Source organism: Amblyomma mixtum, chromosome 3 (assembly GCF_055824585.1).
Source record: "Amblyomma mixtum isolate Tamu chromosome 3, ASM5582458v1, whole genome shotgun sequence".
NCBI classification, from domain to species: Eukaryota; Metazoa; Arthropoda; class Arachnida; order Ixodida; family Ixodidae; genus Amblyomma; species Amblyomma mixtum.
In genome coordinates, this window is record NC_143014.1 from 13,484,175 (window position 1) to 13,503,325 (window position 19,151).

The 19,151-nt window shown below is 49.2% G+C and overlaps 2 protein-coding genes and 1 pseudogene across 6 annotated transcripts in view; 1 reads left to right on the forward strand and 2 right to left on the reverse strand.

Moving 5' to 3' along the window:
- The window catches only part of RhoBTB (Rho-related BTB domain containing), a 451,872-nt gene that overhangs the window by 407,455 nt on the left and 25,266 nt on the right, over positions 1-19,151 (forward strand). The window lies entirely within an intron of this gene.
- LOC149349258 (uncharacterized) lies at positions 754-2,064 on the reverse strand. Its single transcript, XM_089579381.1, has 2 exons — positions 1,247-2,064; positions 754-793 (listed from the first exon to the last, which is right to left on the reverse strand). The coding sequence occupies exons 1-2, from the start codon at positions 2,062-2,064 to the stop codon at positions 754-756; spliced, it is 858 nt and encodes a 285-aa protein (XP_089435507.1).
- On the reverse strand, positions 10,996-12,965 carry LOC149349259 (uncharacterized; annotated as a pseudogene).

The following is a 19,151-nucleotide window of genomic DNA, read 5'->3' on the forward strand; positions in this document are numbered from 1 at the left end:
CATCTTTAAAATTTCACCAGCGCTGCGACTAGGAACAAGAACAGAGAAGGAAGACAAGGACAAGCGCTTGTCCTTGTCTTCCTTCTCTGTTCTTGTTCGTAGTCGCAGCGCTGGTGAAATTTTAAACAGAAGTGACCTACGAAGTTCTTCCTGGCGGGACTGTGCAGCCTCAGCGTCGCCCACCCCGCTCTGAGGTTGTGCACGTAGTCCGCATCAAGCCGTACTTCACGCGGTGATGGGCAGTACGCTCAGTGTTCCGCTAGTTGTCGCGTGGGACACCTTCGCCCACCTCCCTTGTACATTTTTTGTATGCTTGTGCTGTTTTTTTTTCCCTTTCATTGCTCGTGCTCCAGCCTCGCTTTTATATTTTTTTCTTTTTGGGGGGGAGGGGGAGTAATGCCACCTGGTGTTCTCAGGTGGCGCTTGTCGAGGAAGACGTTCAAGTGTCTCGCGCTGGCTGGCTGCCGTGTTCTGCTGGTTAGCGGCGTGTCGCCCTGTCTTCCGCGACAATATGGTGAAGCCATCTGTTATTCTCGGCACTGAATCATGGTTAGCAAATGAAATTGCAGATGGTGAAGTATTCCCAGATTGCTTTAAATGTTATAGAAAGGACAGACACTTGCATGGAGGAGGTGTATTTATTCTTGTGGATGCTACAATTTCTTCTTACCAAATAAATGTTGCCGATGAATGTGAAGCTGTATGGTGTAAACTGGTGCTTAATAACAACAAAGTTATAACTGTGTGTTCGTTCTACCGCCCGCCTGATTCATCAGTTGATGTGTTTGCGCAGCTGGCGGGGACAGTTGACGCAATTCAAACAGATTTTATGGTGACCGGAGGTGATTTCAATCTGCCTAGCATTAACTGGACTCATCAACCTCACTTCCAGTCCTTTACGAGTCACTCCTGCCAACAACTGATCAACTTGGTTGAACTTTGAAGTCGAGGCTTGGACGGAAACCCGTCTTGTCGGGGGTGCACATGAAGGAGAAGGCAGAACACCGACCAAAATAAAAATGAATACTTTAAACGATGTTTCGGCTCCCACACGGGAGCCTTGTTCACAAAAAGGTACAGACGTGAAAATGCTGGCTATTTATGCTTTAAAATGTGCCCTAGGCAGCGGGCGTATGCACTAGGAAGTGCCCCGTCAGTGCGATTAAGAGTGTTTTCGGTTGTCTGAATGATTAAGGATTCCAGATATAGGCGGCTTTTGAGATTATTTTCTGTTTTTAAAATGTGCGCATCGCTCCAATCTATGTCATGCTGCCTGCTTTCAGAATGTTCGGCGAGTGCATTTGACGAAGCTTTCTTGTTTTCAACATCATACTGGTGTTGTTTCAATCTTTTAACAAAGTTTCCACTTTCACCCACATACACATGGTGACAGTCTCTACACGGTATACTGTACACTACGCCCGGAACCTTTTCCTTTGGCAGGCAGTCTTTCACGTTGACGAGAGTTTGCCGCAACTTTTTCGCCGGCACATGTGACACCTCGACGTCGTAAGAACGCAGGATGCGCGCCAAGGTCTCGCTGATCCCGGGTACATATGGCACAGGTGCACGTTTTTTGGCGGCTGGGCCACTGTCAGATCGCGGGGGTCGCAACAGTTTGCGTTCCACAGCGTTGACGAAAGGCAACGGGTAGCCACATTCGGAGAGGTCCTTGCGAACTCTTTGACGGTCGGCTTTGGCGTCCTCTGGCTCTGTGCAGATGCGGTCTGCTCGACGAAAAAGCGAGGCAACCACTGATCTCTTGTGAGAGGCTGGGTGACGGGAGTTAAAGTGAAGATAGCGGCCAGTATGAGTGCTCTTTCTGTACACTTTGAATGAGAGTGCGGATTGGCTTCGTTTCACTAAGACGTCCAAAAATGGAAGCTGTCCATTCTCTTCTTTTTCGACTGTGAACTGGATGGCTCCTTCGATGCTGTTAAGATGCGCTGTGAAATCAAGTAAAGCATCCTTCTTGATAATAGAAAAACAGTCATCGACGTACCGCACAAAAAGTTTTGGTTGTGGGCTGAATGAATCTAGTGCGCGGCTTTCCAGCCATTCCATTGTTAGGTTTGCAGCGGTAACAGAACTGAGGCCTCCTCGACACTCTCTTCAGCTCAGCGCAACGCAATCAAGCAACTCCAGGCTAATGCCGATTTGGTCATTCTATCAGCTGACAAAGGAAATTCCACTGTTCTTCTCGACAAGGTCGACTACAAGAGCAAAATGCTGGCCTTGCTGAATGACCAGAGCACTTACGTGCGTCTCAAGAAGGACCCAACGGCAAAGATACAGACACAGTTGCAAAAGCTTCTATCGGACGTCTTTCGAGTGGTGCCACCCCAGCACAAGTCCCTCTACTTCGCGCTACTATGTCACAATGGCTTAGCTCCGGCGTTGTATGGCCTTCCTAAGATACACAAAACCGATGTTCCAATGAGGCCTATCGTAGTTTTCACCCGTTCACCCCTCTACAAGCTCTCCGGCTTCCTGCATCGCATACTGGCTCCGCTCGTCGGAAGAACCCCCACCAATGTGCGTCATTCTGCTGATTTTATAGAAAAAGTTCGAAACGTGCGTCTTGACGACTGTGACATGATGGTCTCTTTTGATGTCAAGTCGCTCTTCACGAGCGTTCCAATTGACTTAGCAGTCGAAGTTTGCGCGGCAGCCCTGGAATCTGATGCCACTTTGTCTGGCAGGTCGCCAATCGATGTACCGGACCTCAGGCGACTCCTGCATTTCTGCCTGAGTAACACTTATTTTACTTTCGACCATGTGTTTTACAAACAAGTTCACGGCACAGCCATGGGCGCTTCAGTTTCTGTTACCGCTGCAAACCTAACAATGGAATGGCTGGAAAGCCGCGCACTAGATTCATTCAGCCCACAACCAAAGATTTTTGTGCGGTACGTCGATGACTGTTTTTCTATTATCAAGAAGGATGCTTTACTTGATTTCACAGCGCATCTTAACAGCATCGAAGGAGCCATCCAGTTCACAGTCGAAAAAGAAAAGAATGGACAGCTTCCATTTTTGGACGTCTTAGTGAAACGAAGCCAATCCGCACTCTCATTCAAAGTGTACAGAAAGAGCACTCATACTGGCCGCTATCTTCACTTTAACTCCCGTCACCCAGCCTCTCACAAGAGATCAGTGGTTGCCTCGCTTTTTCGTCGAGCAGACCGCATCTGCACAGAGCCAGAGGACGCCAAAGCCGACCGTCAAAGAGTTCGCAAGGACCTCTCCGAATGTGGCTACCCGTTGCCTTTCGTCAACGCTGTGGAACGCAAACTGTTGCGACCCCCGCGATCTGACAGTGGCCCAGCCGCCAAAAAACGTGCACCTGTGCCATATGTACCCGGGATCAGCGAGACCTTGGCGCGCATCCTGCGTTCTTACGACGTCGAGGTGTCACATGTGCCGGCGAAAAAGTTGCGGCAAACTCTCGTCAACGTAAAAGACTGCCTGCCAAAGGAAAAGGTTCCGGGCGTAGTGTACAGTATACCGTGTAGAGACTGTCACCATGTGTATGTGGGTGAAAGTTTATTTGTTTTATGGGGTTTAACGTCCTAAAGCGACTAAGGCTATGAGAGACGCCGTAGTGGAGGGCTCCGGAAATTTCGACCACCTGGGGTTCTTTAACGTGCACTGACATCGCACAGTACACGGGCCTCGAATTTTTCCTCCAAAGAAATTCAGCCGCCGCGGCCGGGATCGAACCCGCGTCTTTCGGGCCAGCAGCCGAGCACCATAGCCACTGAGCCACCGCGGCGGCTGTGGGTGAAAGTGGAAACTTTGTTAAACGATTGAAACAACACCAGTATGATGTTGAAAACAAGAAAGCTTCGTCAAATGCACTCGCCGAACATTCTGAAAGCAGGCAGCATCACATAGATTGGAGCAATGCGCGCATTTTAAAAACAGAAAAGAATCTCAAAAGCCGCCTATATCTGGAATCCTTAATCATTCAGACAACCGAACACACTCTTAATCGCACTGACGGGGCACTTCCTAGTGCATACGCCCGCTGCCTGGGGCACATTTTAAAGCATAAATAGCCAGCCTTTTCACGTCTGTACCTTTTTGTGAACAAGGCTCCCGTGTGGGAGCCGAAACGTCGTTTAAAGTGTTCATTTTTATTTTGGTCGGTGTTCTGCCTTCTTCTTCTTGGTTGAACTTTATGCATTGCGTCAAACGGTTCTGGAACCGACACGTGGGGATCACATCTTAGATTTGTTGTTCTCAAATCAACCTGAATTCGTCAATTCCACTCAGGTGCTACCTGGAATAAGCGATCACAGTGCTGTCCTTTGTGAAATGAAAGTTGAACATGTAAGGAGAGCTGGTACATCACATAGGCGAGTATATAACTATGAAAAAGCAAACGTAAGGGAGATAAAGAGTTGAATAAGTACCGAACGATCTTTGAAACGCATGCCGATAACTCTGGAGCGGTTGAATTATGGTCTAGATTTAAGGATAAGATGTTTGAACTGAGGCAGTGCTTTGTTCCGGCATGGATATTAATGAAAAGGAGGAGTAAAAGCAAACCATTGTTATGGTTTATGGTTTATGGGGTTTAACGTCCCAAAGCGACTAAGGCTATGAGAGACGCCGTAGTGGAGGGCTCCGGAAATTTCGACCACCTGGGGTTCTTTAACGTGCACTGACATCGCACAGTACACAGGCCTCGAATTTCTCCTCCAAAGAAATTCAACCGCCGCGGCCGGGATCGAACCCGCGTCTTTCGGGCCAGCAGCCGAGCACCATAGCCACTGAGCCACCGCGGCGGCTGCAAACCATTGTTACTCGGGAGCTACGCAGTCTTACGCGCAAAAGGCAACGTGTTTACGTTAAATTTAAAGGAAATCCGACGCGTGAGAATTGGTTCAAGCTGCAGGAAATTGCCGGAAGAATGAAAGTTGCTGTGGCAGCTGCAAATAATTCATTTGGCATTTCAATGGCGACGAAATTAAAAGAAAATCCAAAGGAATTTTGGCAACATGTAAAGAGAAATGGAAAAGACTCTGTAACTATACCACCTCTTGTTTCTGGTGACACCTTTGTTGATGATGATGCACAAAAAGCTGAGTTCTTTAATAAATATTTCAGCTCTGTTTTCAGCTCTGAAATCGAACATGCTGATATGAATACCCCGAGTTTCCAGCCAGTGGCGAGTGTTATGGATGATGTTGTGATCAGCATCAACGGTATACAGTCTCTGTTGCAGAATCTGAAGATTGCTAAGGCTGGTTGTCCTGATGACTAGCCAAACAAATTCTACAAACTGTGTGCTGAGTCGGTTGCACCCTACTTAAAGATCATTTTTGAAAAATCGCTTGAAGAATCCTGCCTTCCAGATGACTGGAAAATTGCAAGTGTTGTGCCAATCTACAAATTATAGACAAATTATACAAATTATAAACACTGTATCAATTTATAGACCAGTATCTCTAACTTCAGTTGCGTGCAAGACACTCGAACATATTTTGTTCACCAGTATAGCAGCACATATGGACGCTCATTCATTGTTTAATCCTCGTCAGCATGGTTTTCGAAGGGGCCTATCGTATACTACGCAGCTGACTGAATTTGCGCACGATCTGTCTGAGGCACTAGACAGGCGACTTAGCGTGGACTGCGTGTTTTTGGACTTTAAAAAGGCCTTTGATACTGTCACGGATTCTTTAATAATTCAAAAAATGTCTTTTTACAATATTAGCCCTCAAGTGATATCATGGGTAAAAGATTACCTACGTTTACGGAAGCAGTTCGTGGTTATGAATGGCGCCGAGTCTCAAAGAGTGCAGGTTGTGTCTGGTGTTCCCCAGGGCTCCGTGTTGGGACCACTGTTGTCCCTGCTGTACGTGAATGACATTGGTGACGGAATAGTATCTCAAATGCGGTTATTTGCGGATGACTGCGTTCTTTATAGTGTTGTCACTAGTGATCGAGATGTTGAAATGTTCCAGGAAGACTTGAACAGAATCTCAGAGTGGTGCGTTAAATGGAATATGAATTTGAATTTGTCCAAGACTGTCCATATGAAGTTTTCAAGAAAAATCCTGATGTGTATTCATATGTTATTAGGAACATAATGTTAGAACAGGTATTCGAATTTAAATATCTAGGCGTTTATTTTACTCCTGATTTGAGCTGGCGCCGTCACGTCGATTATATCTCTGCTAAAGCATGCAGAAACTTGGGATTCCTTCGCCGAAATGCAAACACTTCTCCACTGTCATGTCGTGACATTTTATTCAAGACTTATGTCAGGTCGGTTCTGAACTACGCGTGCACTGTCTGGGACCCGCCTACTGCTAGAGATAAAGATAAGTTGGAGAGGGTGCAGAACATTGCCTCTCGTTTCGTGTCTGGCACACGCGGGGCTCGTTACAGTGCATCGCGTACGAAGGATGCACTCAACTGGGAATTGCTTGACACGCGCCGAAAGAAGTTGCGTCTGAAGCTATTTCATGCTGTTTATTATTCAACTGTTCGGGTTGAACGCGAAAGGTATGTGCAGGAGCCTTTTTATAGATCCAACCGTGTTGACCATGTTTTTAAAGTCCGCGAACTCGCGGCGAAAACTGAATCGTTCAAAATGTCTTTTTTTTTTTCGAAAACGATTAGATTGGTTGCTTTATTGGGGTTTCACGTCCCAAAGCGACTGAGGCTATCAGAGACGCCGTAGTGAAGGGCTCCGGAAATTTCGACCATCCGGGGTTCTTTAACATGCACTGACATCGCACAGCACACGGGCCTCTAGAATTTCGCCTTCAAGAAATTCAGCCGCCGCGGCCGGGATCGAACCCGCGTCTTTCGGGCCAGCAGCCGAGCGCCGTAGCCACTGAGCCACCGCGGCGGAGCGAAAACGATTAGAGAATGGAACAGACTACCGAGCGATGTTGTGAGTGTGACATCAAATGATGCGTTCTTTCGTTCTTTAATGATGTGATGCGATTGTGATGTGTTCTTTTGAAGTGAGATGTACGTGGCGAACGCTTTATGCTTGTAACTCTGCCTGCGAGCGGAAGTGTCATGTGTGCTTCTTTTTTGTACATTCCCTACCTCCCCCCCCCCCCCCCCCCCCCCACTGTAATGCCACGGCGCTCTGGGTTCCTTAATAAATAAATAAAAATAAATGACTTTCCCGCCATCGTTTGGACTTAAGATGTCACAACGCAAAAGACTACACAGTATAAAACGCAGGCCTCGCTGTAAGCCGCCATGGCTTACTACAGGATACTACAACGAGAAGAAACAAACAGAATTTAAAACACACGCGCCACTGTTCTCTGGCTAGCTAGCTCTGGCTAGCTAGCAAGATCGAAAACAAGCACAGCGCCAGTCCACCCGAGCCGTCCTGTCGTCGTCTCGTGTTTCGAGCCGACTTCCGAGAAGAAACCGTTCCTCACTCGCTGAGGCCGAGAAACTCGCACGCGGCGCCGTTTTCAGTCCATCCCCTTTTGTCGGCGCATTCCCCTGCTCCCCTACGGCGGCACTCCTCACACTCTTTACCACGACGTACGCTATGCTAGTCGCGTCGTGACAATGCCTTTTGGGATCAAGACCTCGTTTGTTATTTTTACCCGCCTTATGAGATGGCAGACTTCCCAAATGAAGTTCATTACCTGAAAGACCCCTCGCGGGGTATAGGGGCGGGATGAGCAGAACATGTACAAGACAATGCTATTTGTGATCAAAAGATGTTGTTTAGATTGCTAGCAAATGATGAAGGACAGATGATGTCGACGATATGCTGGGGAAGGCCGTTCCAATCTTTAGCTGCACGTGGGAAGAAGGAGGCTGAAAAAGTAACAGTTCGGGCACGTGGGCGAAAAACTTGAAGTGTGTGGCTAGTGCGGTGAGAAATGTATAATGCTGGCGTGATGTAAGGGGCACGGTTAAGTGATGAGTAAAAGAACTTGTGGTACAGTGATAGCGTGGCTATGCGACGACGAACGGAAAGAGGCGATAGTGCTGATTTGGTTTCTAGGGCTGAAACACTGACGTCGTAGGAGTAAGAAGAATGAATGGACCTTGTAGCGCGGTTTTGAACGGCTTCTAGATCGTTTACGAGGTTAATATGATGCGGGTCCCATATGGCGGATGCATATTCAAGTTTAGGTCTAATGAGTGACTTGCAGGCGAGCAATTTCACGTGATGTGAGGTGAGGCGAAGGTGACGTTTAAGAAAACCCAGAGTTTTGTTAGCAGATGATATCACCTTAGCAACATGTGCATTCCATGTTAGGTCATTAGATAATGTGACGCCTAAGTATTTGAAAGATGATACAGATTCTACGGACTCGTTAGCAATTTTGTATTGGAAGGCATGACTCTTTTTGCGACGGGTGATGGAAATAAGCTTGCATTTGCTAGGGTTGAGGGTCATAAGCCAATCTGCGCACCACTGTTCAATTTGGTTAAGGTCCTGCTGGAGGGCTTCTTGATCAGTTATGTTTGTTACTTGGCGGTAAATTACGCAGTCGTCAGCGAACATTCGAATTTGGCAGGATGCATACTGTGGGAGATCGTTAATATATATTAAAAACAATAGGGGTGCAAGAACGGAGCCTTGTGGGACGCCGGATGTTACAGGGAGAGGGTTGGAAGACTGGTTATTATTAGGGGTGTGCGAATATCAAATTTTTCGAATACGAATCGAATACGAATACTTAGTTCCGAATATCGAATCGAATAATCAAGGAAAGACGCATTTAACCACTGCAAAACATTTATTTGAGCATCCAAGAACATCACAGCTCAACTATCAATAAGTAAATGAACACAAAAGGTGTGTGTGCCTGCACAGAATGTATCGAAGTCTAGAACATTATTCTTAGAAGAGTAGAATTTTCGCACAAAATGGCTAGTGCACAGCACTGATTGAATCTAGCGTGCCATCAGCGCAAAAGCGTGTTGCTGGGATGAACATTAAAGGTTATTGTGAAGGAAAACCAGCTGCTCCACATGGTCAGGAATTAAGATCATCATCATCGTTCCCTTCTAGCTGAAACGACTTCTCCAGAGACAGGTAATTCCCTCTCGCATGGCACTGAAGTGGCAGGTATTGCGAGGTACTTCGTGCACAGCTTTGACTATACCAGCTTCGCAGGTATAGCCACAAAGAAGCTCACAAGCACAGTCAGCTACTGCATGGCCTAACATTACTCATGGCTCTGGACGTCGCCATGCTGTTATGTCTATGTCGATTGGAGTTTTCGATTTTTGAGTTTTGGATTTTTGGAGTTTTGGACTTTTTGAGTGCGCACCGAAATCTACGCCGGTGCTCGCAATAAAATATTCGGCTAAATACGAATATTCGCATGGGATCGAATAATCGAAACAACACGAATACTTAGATTTCGAATCGAATACGAATAGCAAAAATCTAATATTCGAACTATATTCGAAAATTTCGAATATTCGCACACCCCTAGTTATTATGCGAAGCATATTAACGTAGGTTTCGGGCCTTCGCGCGACGCCCGGCGGTGGCCACCATTGACCTTGAAGTGAGATCACATGATGCGACGTCGCGTGATGACGTCACACCGTCTGAAGATGGGGCCTCATATCGCGCCGTCGGACGTCGCCCGGCGGAGGCCTCCACGCTTCGGTTCGCGCCGTCGCGCGCGACGCGGCGGCGGCGCCACCATCGCTGCATCACGTGATATGTGACGTCACGCCAGGGATGAAGCGGCGCGCGCCCGCCGTCGCGTCAGTCTGTGCCTGCAACCGCGCCGGCGTCTTTGCGCCGGGCGTGTATGCGGTCAAGATGCCTCCAAACGCTAAGGACGTTAATAATAAGAATGCAAAACGAAGGCTGCTTCGCATCCACTGGGGCTTAACCTTGATGAACCTCCAACTTTTTACAATGACTGACTGAAAGCGATTTGTTAAGAAGGCCTTGCTCCAGTTTAGCACGTTAGGATGTAGGTTTAGAATAGAAAGCTTTTGTATTAAACGTTGATGTGGAACTTTATCAAATGCTTTAGCGTAATCCAGAAAGATGGCGTCAACTTGAAGGTTAGCGTCCAGGTCAGCATCTAAGTCGTTGAGGAACATGGCTAGTTGTGTTTCGCATAAATACCCCTTGCGGAAACCGTGCTGGGATGGATGGAAGAAATTGTTAGCGTCTAAGAAGTCCATTACCTGAGAGTATATGACATGTTCCATGATCTTGCAGGGGACGCTAGTTAGAGAAATAGGACGGTAGTTTAGAGGGGAATTTTTGTCACCTGATTTGTAGAGTGGAACGACCTTCCGAACTTTCCAGTTTTCCGGAATGAGACCTGTAGAGAGTGATTGCGAAAACAATAATTCAAGATACACTGCACTGATACATTTCGTGTTTTTTAGTAGTTTAGTGTTTATCTTGTCGATGCCGGCTGAGAAGGAAAGTTTCATTTTCTCAATTAAAGACGAGATGCCAGTTGAAGAAGAAGTTATTGCGTCCATCGGTGAGGTGGCATTAGTAGGAGCTATTCTTGGAGACGGGTTGCGCTCCTGGGTGAAAACTGACGAGAACGCCGTATTGAAGATGTTAGCGCATTCTGTGTCGGAGGCTTGAATACCGGATGCATGAGTGAGAGTGATTGAGTGTGATGGTGCGGGATTGATGACGCGCCAAAATTTTTGGGCGTTATCGCATGCGTTTGCTGTTAAAAAATGAGTATTTAGCGTTGGTGACGGAAGTGCAGTATTCTTTTTCGGCTGAAAAGTATTTCTCCCACGCTTCGGAATTGCTTTTAAGTTTTGCAGCGCGAAAAAGCCGCTTCTTTTTATTCTCGAGTCTTTTTAGTGTCTTAGAAAACCAGGGTTTAGAGCGATTTTCACGAAAAGTTTTTCTAGGGATAAATTTTTGTGTTAGTTCATGGAGTTTATCTTCAAATATTAGCCAATTCTCGTTAACAGATCTCTGGTTATAACCGGCTTCGAAGAGTGGGAAAAAAATGCTCAGTTCATGATAAATGGCATTGTAGTTACCCTTGTCATACAGGGTGATTGTTTTCTTTTGTGTTTCATGGCGCTCGGTGCGGAAGGAAAAATCTGCTTGAATGACTTTATGGTCGCTAATGGGCTCTAAGTATGTAATGGATGGCAAACTGTCAGGATGAGAGCTTAGTATTAAGTCTAAAATGTTGCTCGAATCGCCTGCGATGCGTGGTGGGCTGGTTACTAGTTGGTAGAGATTAAAGTTCAAACAAACATCTAGAAAATCTCTTGATTCTGCACCGATTGGATGTGAATGAGAACGGTTGAGCCAGTTTATTCCTGGATAATTAAAATCACCAAACAGAAGAATATGCGCGTTCGGATAAGATGTCATGAGCTGGTTTAGCATATTGTTGAGTTCACGAGAAAAGTTTGGGCTAGCATGCGGAGGCCTATAACACACGCCGATTATGACTGAATGCGGTGAAGTACGGCACAAAAGCCACAGTATCTCTAAGTTGGATGGGAGACGGATGGGTGAACAAGATAATTTCGGTCCAGCAGCGATCAGTACGCCACCCCCTCGAGAATCTGTGCGGTCCTTTCGATAAACTGAAAAATTTGGCAAATCGGCAATAACTTCAGCATCAGTGATATCATTAGTAAGCCAGGTTTCAGTTAATAAGAGCATGCTGCTGTTAGATGATGTGACTAAGCTAGACACGCGTTCTCGTTTCGGCATAAGACTGCGAATATTAGTGTAGGTTACAGAGAACGAAAGATGATTACTTGGTAAAGTACGGGGACGGGTATTGATTACATTTGGGGGAGGTGACCGCTATGGTATCTCTTTAACCATCTGCGATGAGATATCGTACATGTAACGCTTAGTACCAATGTGTAATGTCTTGTAGCGAAGTGAAAATTCAGCTTTTTTTTATTTGGCGAATGCTACAAGGTGGCTACGCGCGGTTTGGACAGAACGAGAGAAGTCTTCGCCGATGCTGTAGGATGTGTTCTTTAGTTTCCGGGCATTTGACAGAATATTGTCTTTGGTTTTGTAGGACGTGAATTCGGTTATTATTGGTCGGCAGCGGTCGTCAGAGTGGCGTCCAAGGCGATGTGCGCGTTCTATTTCTTTAGGGTCGATTGATATGTTAAGGCGATCCTGGCAGTGACGAATAATTATTTCTTCAGCCTCAGCATATGCTTCGGTCGTAATTAGTGTCTTCAGGGCCATAAAATATTAGATTATTCCACCGCGATCGATTTTCGGCGTCGTCTAGGCGTGTTTCTAGTGCAGAGACTAAGCAGGCTGTCTGGGCGGCGTTAGTTCGGACAGTATCAAGGTCTGTTTGTAAAGTTTTTAGGGTTTGGTAGTGGTTCTCGAGATCAGTCATTCTTTCGTTCATATTGGAGATGGTTTGGTTTGTCGTCAGTAGTTGGTTTTTTAGTTCACCCACATCGGCGATGAGTTGAGATTGACTGGCTGAAATTTTTTGCAGCTCGGCAAGAATGGCGACAGAATCAGGACCGGGGTTAGTTTCAATATCACCGGATAACAACAACAGAAGAGAACGGGCAAAATCGGCAACGATAGCACTCAGACACTGTGGGCTTGGTAGCTGTACTAAGAAGTAGTGACTAGTTTTCTTTGCAAACAGGCTGTATTGTTCACCAACCTGCATTGTCAGGAAGAGCGGATTAGTGGTCTTTGCCATGGCACAGCCACCAAGCCCACGAAGTGTCGTTGACGGATGCAGCGGTTTTATAGTTGAAGATGATGATGTCGACTGTGATGGGGCGATCCAGGAGGCAGCGAGGGTTGGGCAGATCCGTGGCGGCGTGTCGACGGCAACGGTGACGTTGACGCAGCCAGCCTCAAATCCGCCGCAGCCAAGATAAATCGGTAGGTATGACGAACCCGACTGTGCAGTCGTCAGGCCAGGCAGAAATGCGACGATGATCGTGACAAGCACCTGCATTGTCAGGAAGAGCGGATTAGTGGTCTTTGCCATGGCACAGCCTCCAAGCCCACCACTACAAGCCCACCAAGTTCACTACATAAATGACGTCCTTGGAACAACACTTGCTCACCTTGTTTTGTCGCATTCGAGTGGCTTGTCTTACTGTCAGTCCTCAAAAATGCGAGATCTGTGCGACCCGTGTCATTTTTCTCGGTCGTACCTCGGGCGATACGATCGGTGGATGCTATTGTGGCAAAACTGCAACATGCCGCGAGACCCGAAACCAGAAAGCAAGTTCGGTCTTTCCTCTGTCTGGCTACCGCAATCTCATTCCCGGTTATGCTGAACTGGCTCAGCTTTTAGTCGAGCTAACGCGCAAGATGTGTACAGTGCATACCCGAGGGGCCTTTGACGGGCTTCCAAACCCATTGTCAGGGCGCAGGATTTCATTCTCCGCACGGCCGCTGCTGGCATTGGTCCCGGGGCAATCCTTCTGCAGGAATACGACGGCACCCTTCGTCCCGTATCATATTGCCGCGAATCTTTGTAGCGTCTGTTTGTTGTGTTTATTTGTTCATGCTTCAAGGCTGCCGGCACGCCGCTTTATCGCTTCGTTTGTGACGCAAGACGCGCCTAGAATTATCTCGATGGATCAGATGTCACGTAGTGGTGCCTGCAGTACGGCGAACAGGAAAACAGCGAGAACGTCTTCGAAACGAAACGCTTTATTCGGGCTGACTTGCGCCCGCAAAGAACAATCACTCGGCGGCTGCGGCGTAGCAACAAGCGTGCTCGGCGGTCGTCGAACAGAATGCCCGCCGCTGTCGGCCGTGCTCTTTTTAAAGCTGATAGCGAACTTTCCAGATAACGCGTGGAAGGTTCTAGAACTTTCTGGCACAAAGTAGAATCGGGTCCGCCTGGATGCGATCAATCTAGATAATTCTAGGCGCGTCTTGCGTCACAAACGAAGCGATAAAGCGGCGTGCCGGCAGCCTTGAAGCATGAACAAATAAACACAACAAACAAACGCTACAAAGATTCGCGGCATTACGAGTAGCTTTCTATTCTACGAAGTCGTACGACTTCGTAGTCCAATTCACCAAGCCGACGAAGAACCTTGTACGGGCCGAAATAGCGTCGCAAAAGCTTTTCGCTCAATCCTCGGCGGCGAATGGGCGCCCAAACCCAGACTCGGTCTCCTGGCTTGTATTCCGCGTTGCGTCCTCGTAGGTTGTAGCGTGTGGCGTCGGTCCTCTGCTGGTCTTTGGTACTTAATCGGGCAAGTCTCGGGCTTCTTCAGCGCGTTGTAGGTAGGCGGCGACGTCGACGTTATCTTCCTCGTTAACGTTCGGTAGCATGGCGTCCAGCGTGGTCGTGGCCTTTCTGCCATGGACGAGCCTGAAAGGCGTCATCTGGGTGGTCTCCTGCACTGCAGTGTTGTAGGCGAAGACTACGTAAGGCAAGATGACGTCCCAGGTCTTGTGTTCGGCATCGACATACATGGCGAGCATATCGGCGATGGTTTTGTTGAGGCGCTCGGTCAGTCCGTTGGTCTGCGGGTGGTATGCAGTTGTTCTCCGGTGGCTGGTTTGGCTGTAATGGAGGATGGCGTGCGTCAGTTCCGCCGTGAATGCTGTTCCTCTGTCAGTGATGAGCACATCGGGGGCGCCGTGTCGCAGAAGAATGTTCTCCACGAAAAATTTGGCGACTTCTGCTGCTGTTCCGTTCGGTAGGGCTTTTGCCTCGGCGTAGCGGGTCAGGTAGTCGGTCGCTATAATGATCTACTTATTTCCAGATGTTGATTTCGGGAACGGGCCAAGCAAGTCCATGCCGATCTGCTGAAAGGGCCTTGAGGGGGGTTCAATGTGGTTCAGAAATCCTGCTTGTCGGGTTGGAGGGGTCTTTCGACGCTGACAATCTCGGCAGGTTTTTCACATAATGTGCGACATCGGCAGACAGTCGGGGCCAGTAATACTGTCTTGAATGCGGCGGAGGGTGCGAGAAAACCCGAGGTGTCCAGCTGTCGGCTCGCCGTGTGAGGCCTGAAGAACTTCTCCGCGCAGACTTACAGGTACAACAAGGAGGTAGGCTGTCTTGTTCGCTGCAAAGTTCTTCTTCACGAGGACATCGTTCTGTAAACAGAACGAAGACAATCCTCGCTTGAACGAGGCGGGGGGTGAAGAAACCTTGCCATCCAAGTATTCGATGAGGCATTTTATGTCGGGGTCTGCGCGTTGCTGTTGTACAAAAGAGCTGGAGCTGATGGGTCCCAGGAAGGCGTCCTCATCGTCGTCCGGCGGCGGTGCATCTACAGGGGCTCGTGACAGGCAGTCGGCGTCAGAGTGCTTGCGTCCGGACTTGTAAACGACGGTTACATCAAACTCCTGGAGCCGTAGGCTCCATCGAGCGAGGCGGCCGGAGGGGTCCTTCAAACTGGCGAGCCAGCACAGTGCGTGGTGATCGCTGACCACCTTGAACGGTCGTCCGTACAGGTAGGGGCGGAATTTCGACGTAGCCCAGATGATGGCAAGGCACTCCTTCTCTGTTGTCGAATAATTTGCTTCGGCTTTGGACAGGGAACGGCTAGCGTACGCGATGACCTTCTACACTCCGTCAATTTTCTGAACGAGGATAGCGCCTAGGCCCACACTACTTGCGTCGGTATGAATTTCAGTCTCGGCGTTTTCATCAAAGTGCGCAAGGATCGGTGGGGTCTGTAAACGGCGCTGAAGTTCCTTGAAGGCTTCTATTTGCGGCGCTTCCCATTTAAATGGCACATCTGCCTTTGTCAGGTGGGTCAGTGGCTCGGCGATGCGCGAAAAGTTTTTGACGAAACGTCGGTAATACGCGCACAGTCCGAGGAATCTGCGCACAGCTTTCTTATCGGCCGGTGGCGGAAACATTGCGATAGCAGCTGTTTTCTGCGGGTCTGGCCGTACTCCCTCCTTGCTAACAATGTGGCCTAGAAACAGCAGCTCTTCATAGGCAAAGTGGCACTTCTCTGCTTTCAAGGTTAGCCTGGACGATTTGATTGCGTCTAGTACTGTTCGAAGCCTTTTCAGGTGCTCCTCAAAGCTCGAGGCGAAGACAACGACGTCATCTAAATATACCAGACAAATCTGCCACTGCAGGCCTGCCAGCACTGTATCCATTACTCGTTGAAATGTCGCTGGTGCGGAACAGAGACCAAACGGCATCACCTTGAACTCGAAGAGGCCATCTGGAGTGATGAATGCGGTCTTCTCGCGATCTCTTTCATCAACCTCAATTTGCCAGTAGCCGCTCTTGAGGTCCATCGATGAGAAATATCTGTCATTGCAGAGCCGGTCCAGTGTGTCGTCGATGCGAGGGAGGGGGTAGACGTCCTTCTTTGTGATCTTGTTCAAGCGCCGGTAATCAACGCAGAATCGAAGTGCACAGTCTTTCTTTCTCACTAGAACAACAGGTGCCGCCCAGGGGCTCTTTGAAGGCTGGATAACGTCGTCGCGTAGCATTTCTTCCACTTGGTCCCGGATGGCTTGTCGTTCTCGCTGCGACACTCGGTAGGGGCTCTGGCGGAGAGGTCGGGCGAGCTGGTCGGTTATAATGCGATGTTTGGCAATTGGCGTTTGTCGGAATTTTGGCGACGACGAGAAGCACTGGCTGTAGCTCCGAAGGAGATTGCGGATCTGGTCTTGTCTGGTCCGGGGCAGGGCTGGGTTTATGTCGAAACTGGGCGAGTTCTCTTGGTCAGGTGAATCTTCTACGGATGGATCGGAGAGGGCGAATGAGTCTCGTACGTCGAATATTTCGTCGAGGAAAGCAATCGTCGTTCCTCTGTTAACGTGCCGGTATTCTTCGCTGAAGTTTGTCAGGAGTACTTCGGCTTGTCCTTTCCGGAAATGTGCGATGCCTCTGGCGATGCCGATTCCTCGGTCGAGAAGCAACTGCATGTTCCCCTCGATAATGGCCTCTGTGTTATTCGCTTCCGTGGCGCCTACGGTGACAATGACACTTGAGCGGGGTGGGACACTCACTTGTTCCTCCAGGACACTAAGTGCAACAGGATGTTCCGGAGTTCTCATCGACGGAATGGCCTCGTCCGTGGAAAGTGTGATCATCTTGGATCGCAGGTCGATGATCGCCTGATGCTCATTGAGGAAATCCATGCCCAAGATCACTTCGCGGGAACATTGGCGTAGCACTACGAAGGTCGCCGGATAGGTATGTCCCTTGAGAGTCACTCGCGCTGTGCATCGTCCTGATGGCATAATGAGGTGGCCCCCTGCGGTGCGAATATGTGGGCCGTCCCAAGCGGTCGTTACTTTCCTCAGCTGCGCAGCGAATGGTCCGCTCATCACCGAATAATCGGCTCCTGTGTCGACTAGAGCGGTGACTTTCCGGCCGTCGAGAACCACTTCTAAGTCGGATGTCCTGGCTCTGCAGTTACACGTCATCCTCGGCGTCGGGCTACGGCTTCGTCGGGTATGTGAATCACGGGTGGCGCGTGTGGTAGGAGCTTTTCTTGATGGCGGCGTAGTTTTGAAGGCGGTTTGCGTCGTGTTCGAGGTTGTTGTATGCGTCGTCGGCGTAGTAGATGCGGAGTCTTCATACGGCGTGGTCGCTGGAGGATCTTCGTCGTTTCCTCGGCAAGCAACCTGACCTCCACAGGTTGCTTTGTTTAGTTTCCCCTACGGGGGCTAGGGGACCTTCCTCGGACAGCCGCGGCGTAGCTTCGGCCCGGTGATGGAAATCGTGCGGTGGACGGCGACGGGGAGCGGGAAAAACGGCTTGAAGACACGTACTCTCCTCTACGTAGGTAGTCGTCAATTTCCTGTGGTCGCTGGCCAGGGAGCGGTCGAGGGGCGTCGATGGCGAAACCTCGCAGCCCGATGCGTCTGTACGGGCATTGGCGAAGTATGTGCCCGGCGTGGCCACAGTGGAAACACAGTGGGCGGTTGTCGGGAGTCCGCCTCTCGTCGCATTTTCTAAAGCTGTTGCGTCGGTCGTAATGTGGGCGCGCAGGAGCTTGGGGCCGTCCTTCTTGTAGAGCTGGTGCGCGTCGAAGAGGGCTTGGGGGGTCTCGTCGAGGCGCAGGACTGCGTAGTGCGGCGGCGTAGTTCATGGCTACAACTTCCGTTGGTGTTGTCTGTGACGGGGAGCCAAGTGCATGCTGTACTTCTTCGCGGATGATGTCCGTGAACGACGCCACCTGAGTCTGCTGCGCCGGCTGTGTTGGTGATGGCAGCAGTCGGCGAAGTTCTTCGCGAACAATTTCGCGTATGAGATCACGAAGGTTACCTCCACTTGCAGGGGTATCTTCTGGGGAGCTCGCCGACAGTACTTCAAGTGGTCGATTGTAGTGCCGGGTCCGGGCGTTCAGGGTCTTTTCGATGGTTGAAGCTTCAGCTTCAAACTCGGCGACGGTTGTTGGAGGATCCCGGATCAGTCCAGCGAAGAGTTGCTCCTTCACGCCTCGCATTAGGAAGGAGAGTTTCTTTTCTTCGTTCATGTCAGGGTTGGAGCGCTTGAAAAGGCGTTTCATATCTTCCACATACGCAGTCACGGTCTCGTTTGGGCGTTGAAATCGCTACTGCAGCAGGATCTCCACTCTTTCCTTGCGTACGACGCTAGTGAACGTAGCCAGTAGTTGCTTCTTGAAGGTCGCCCAGGTCGTGAGGGAAGATTCGTGGTTTTCGAACCACGTTCTGGCGGAGCCGTCCAATGCAAAATAAACGTTACGAAGCTTTGCGCTGTCGTCCCAGGCGTTCAGCGCTGCTACACGATCGTACATGTCCAGCCAGTCTTCCCCATCTACGTGTGGTTCTCCACGAAAAGTCGGTGGCTCACGGGGCTGGCGAAGCACGACGGGCGTTGGCTGAGCACCAGGTTCCATCTTGGGGGGCATAGCAAGCCAGCACCTCCACCAGATGGGCACGAACGTCCTCTAAAGTTTTCACCTTCCGACTTCGCAGGTAGTAGTCCAACATTACGTCCAATTTAGTGACAAATTGCCCCCAGCTTTCTGCCTCTTTTCTACAAGCGTAAAACCTACGCTTATATTCTTCAGCTGTTAATCTCAGCTCCGTGTGCACTAGCTCCCGAATTTCCTCAAAACTCATCACCTTGTCGACCGACTGGTTAGCCACGAGTGCCCGAGTTTTTTCATTGAGAAAGGGCATTATTATTGACCCCGCGACATCAGTCGGGATCTCGCAGGTCATTATATTTTCGGCGCTTTTAAACCAGGCGGGAATG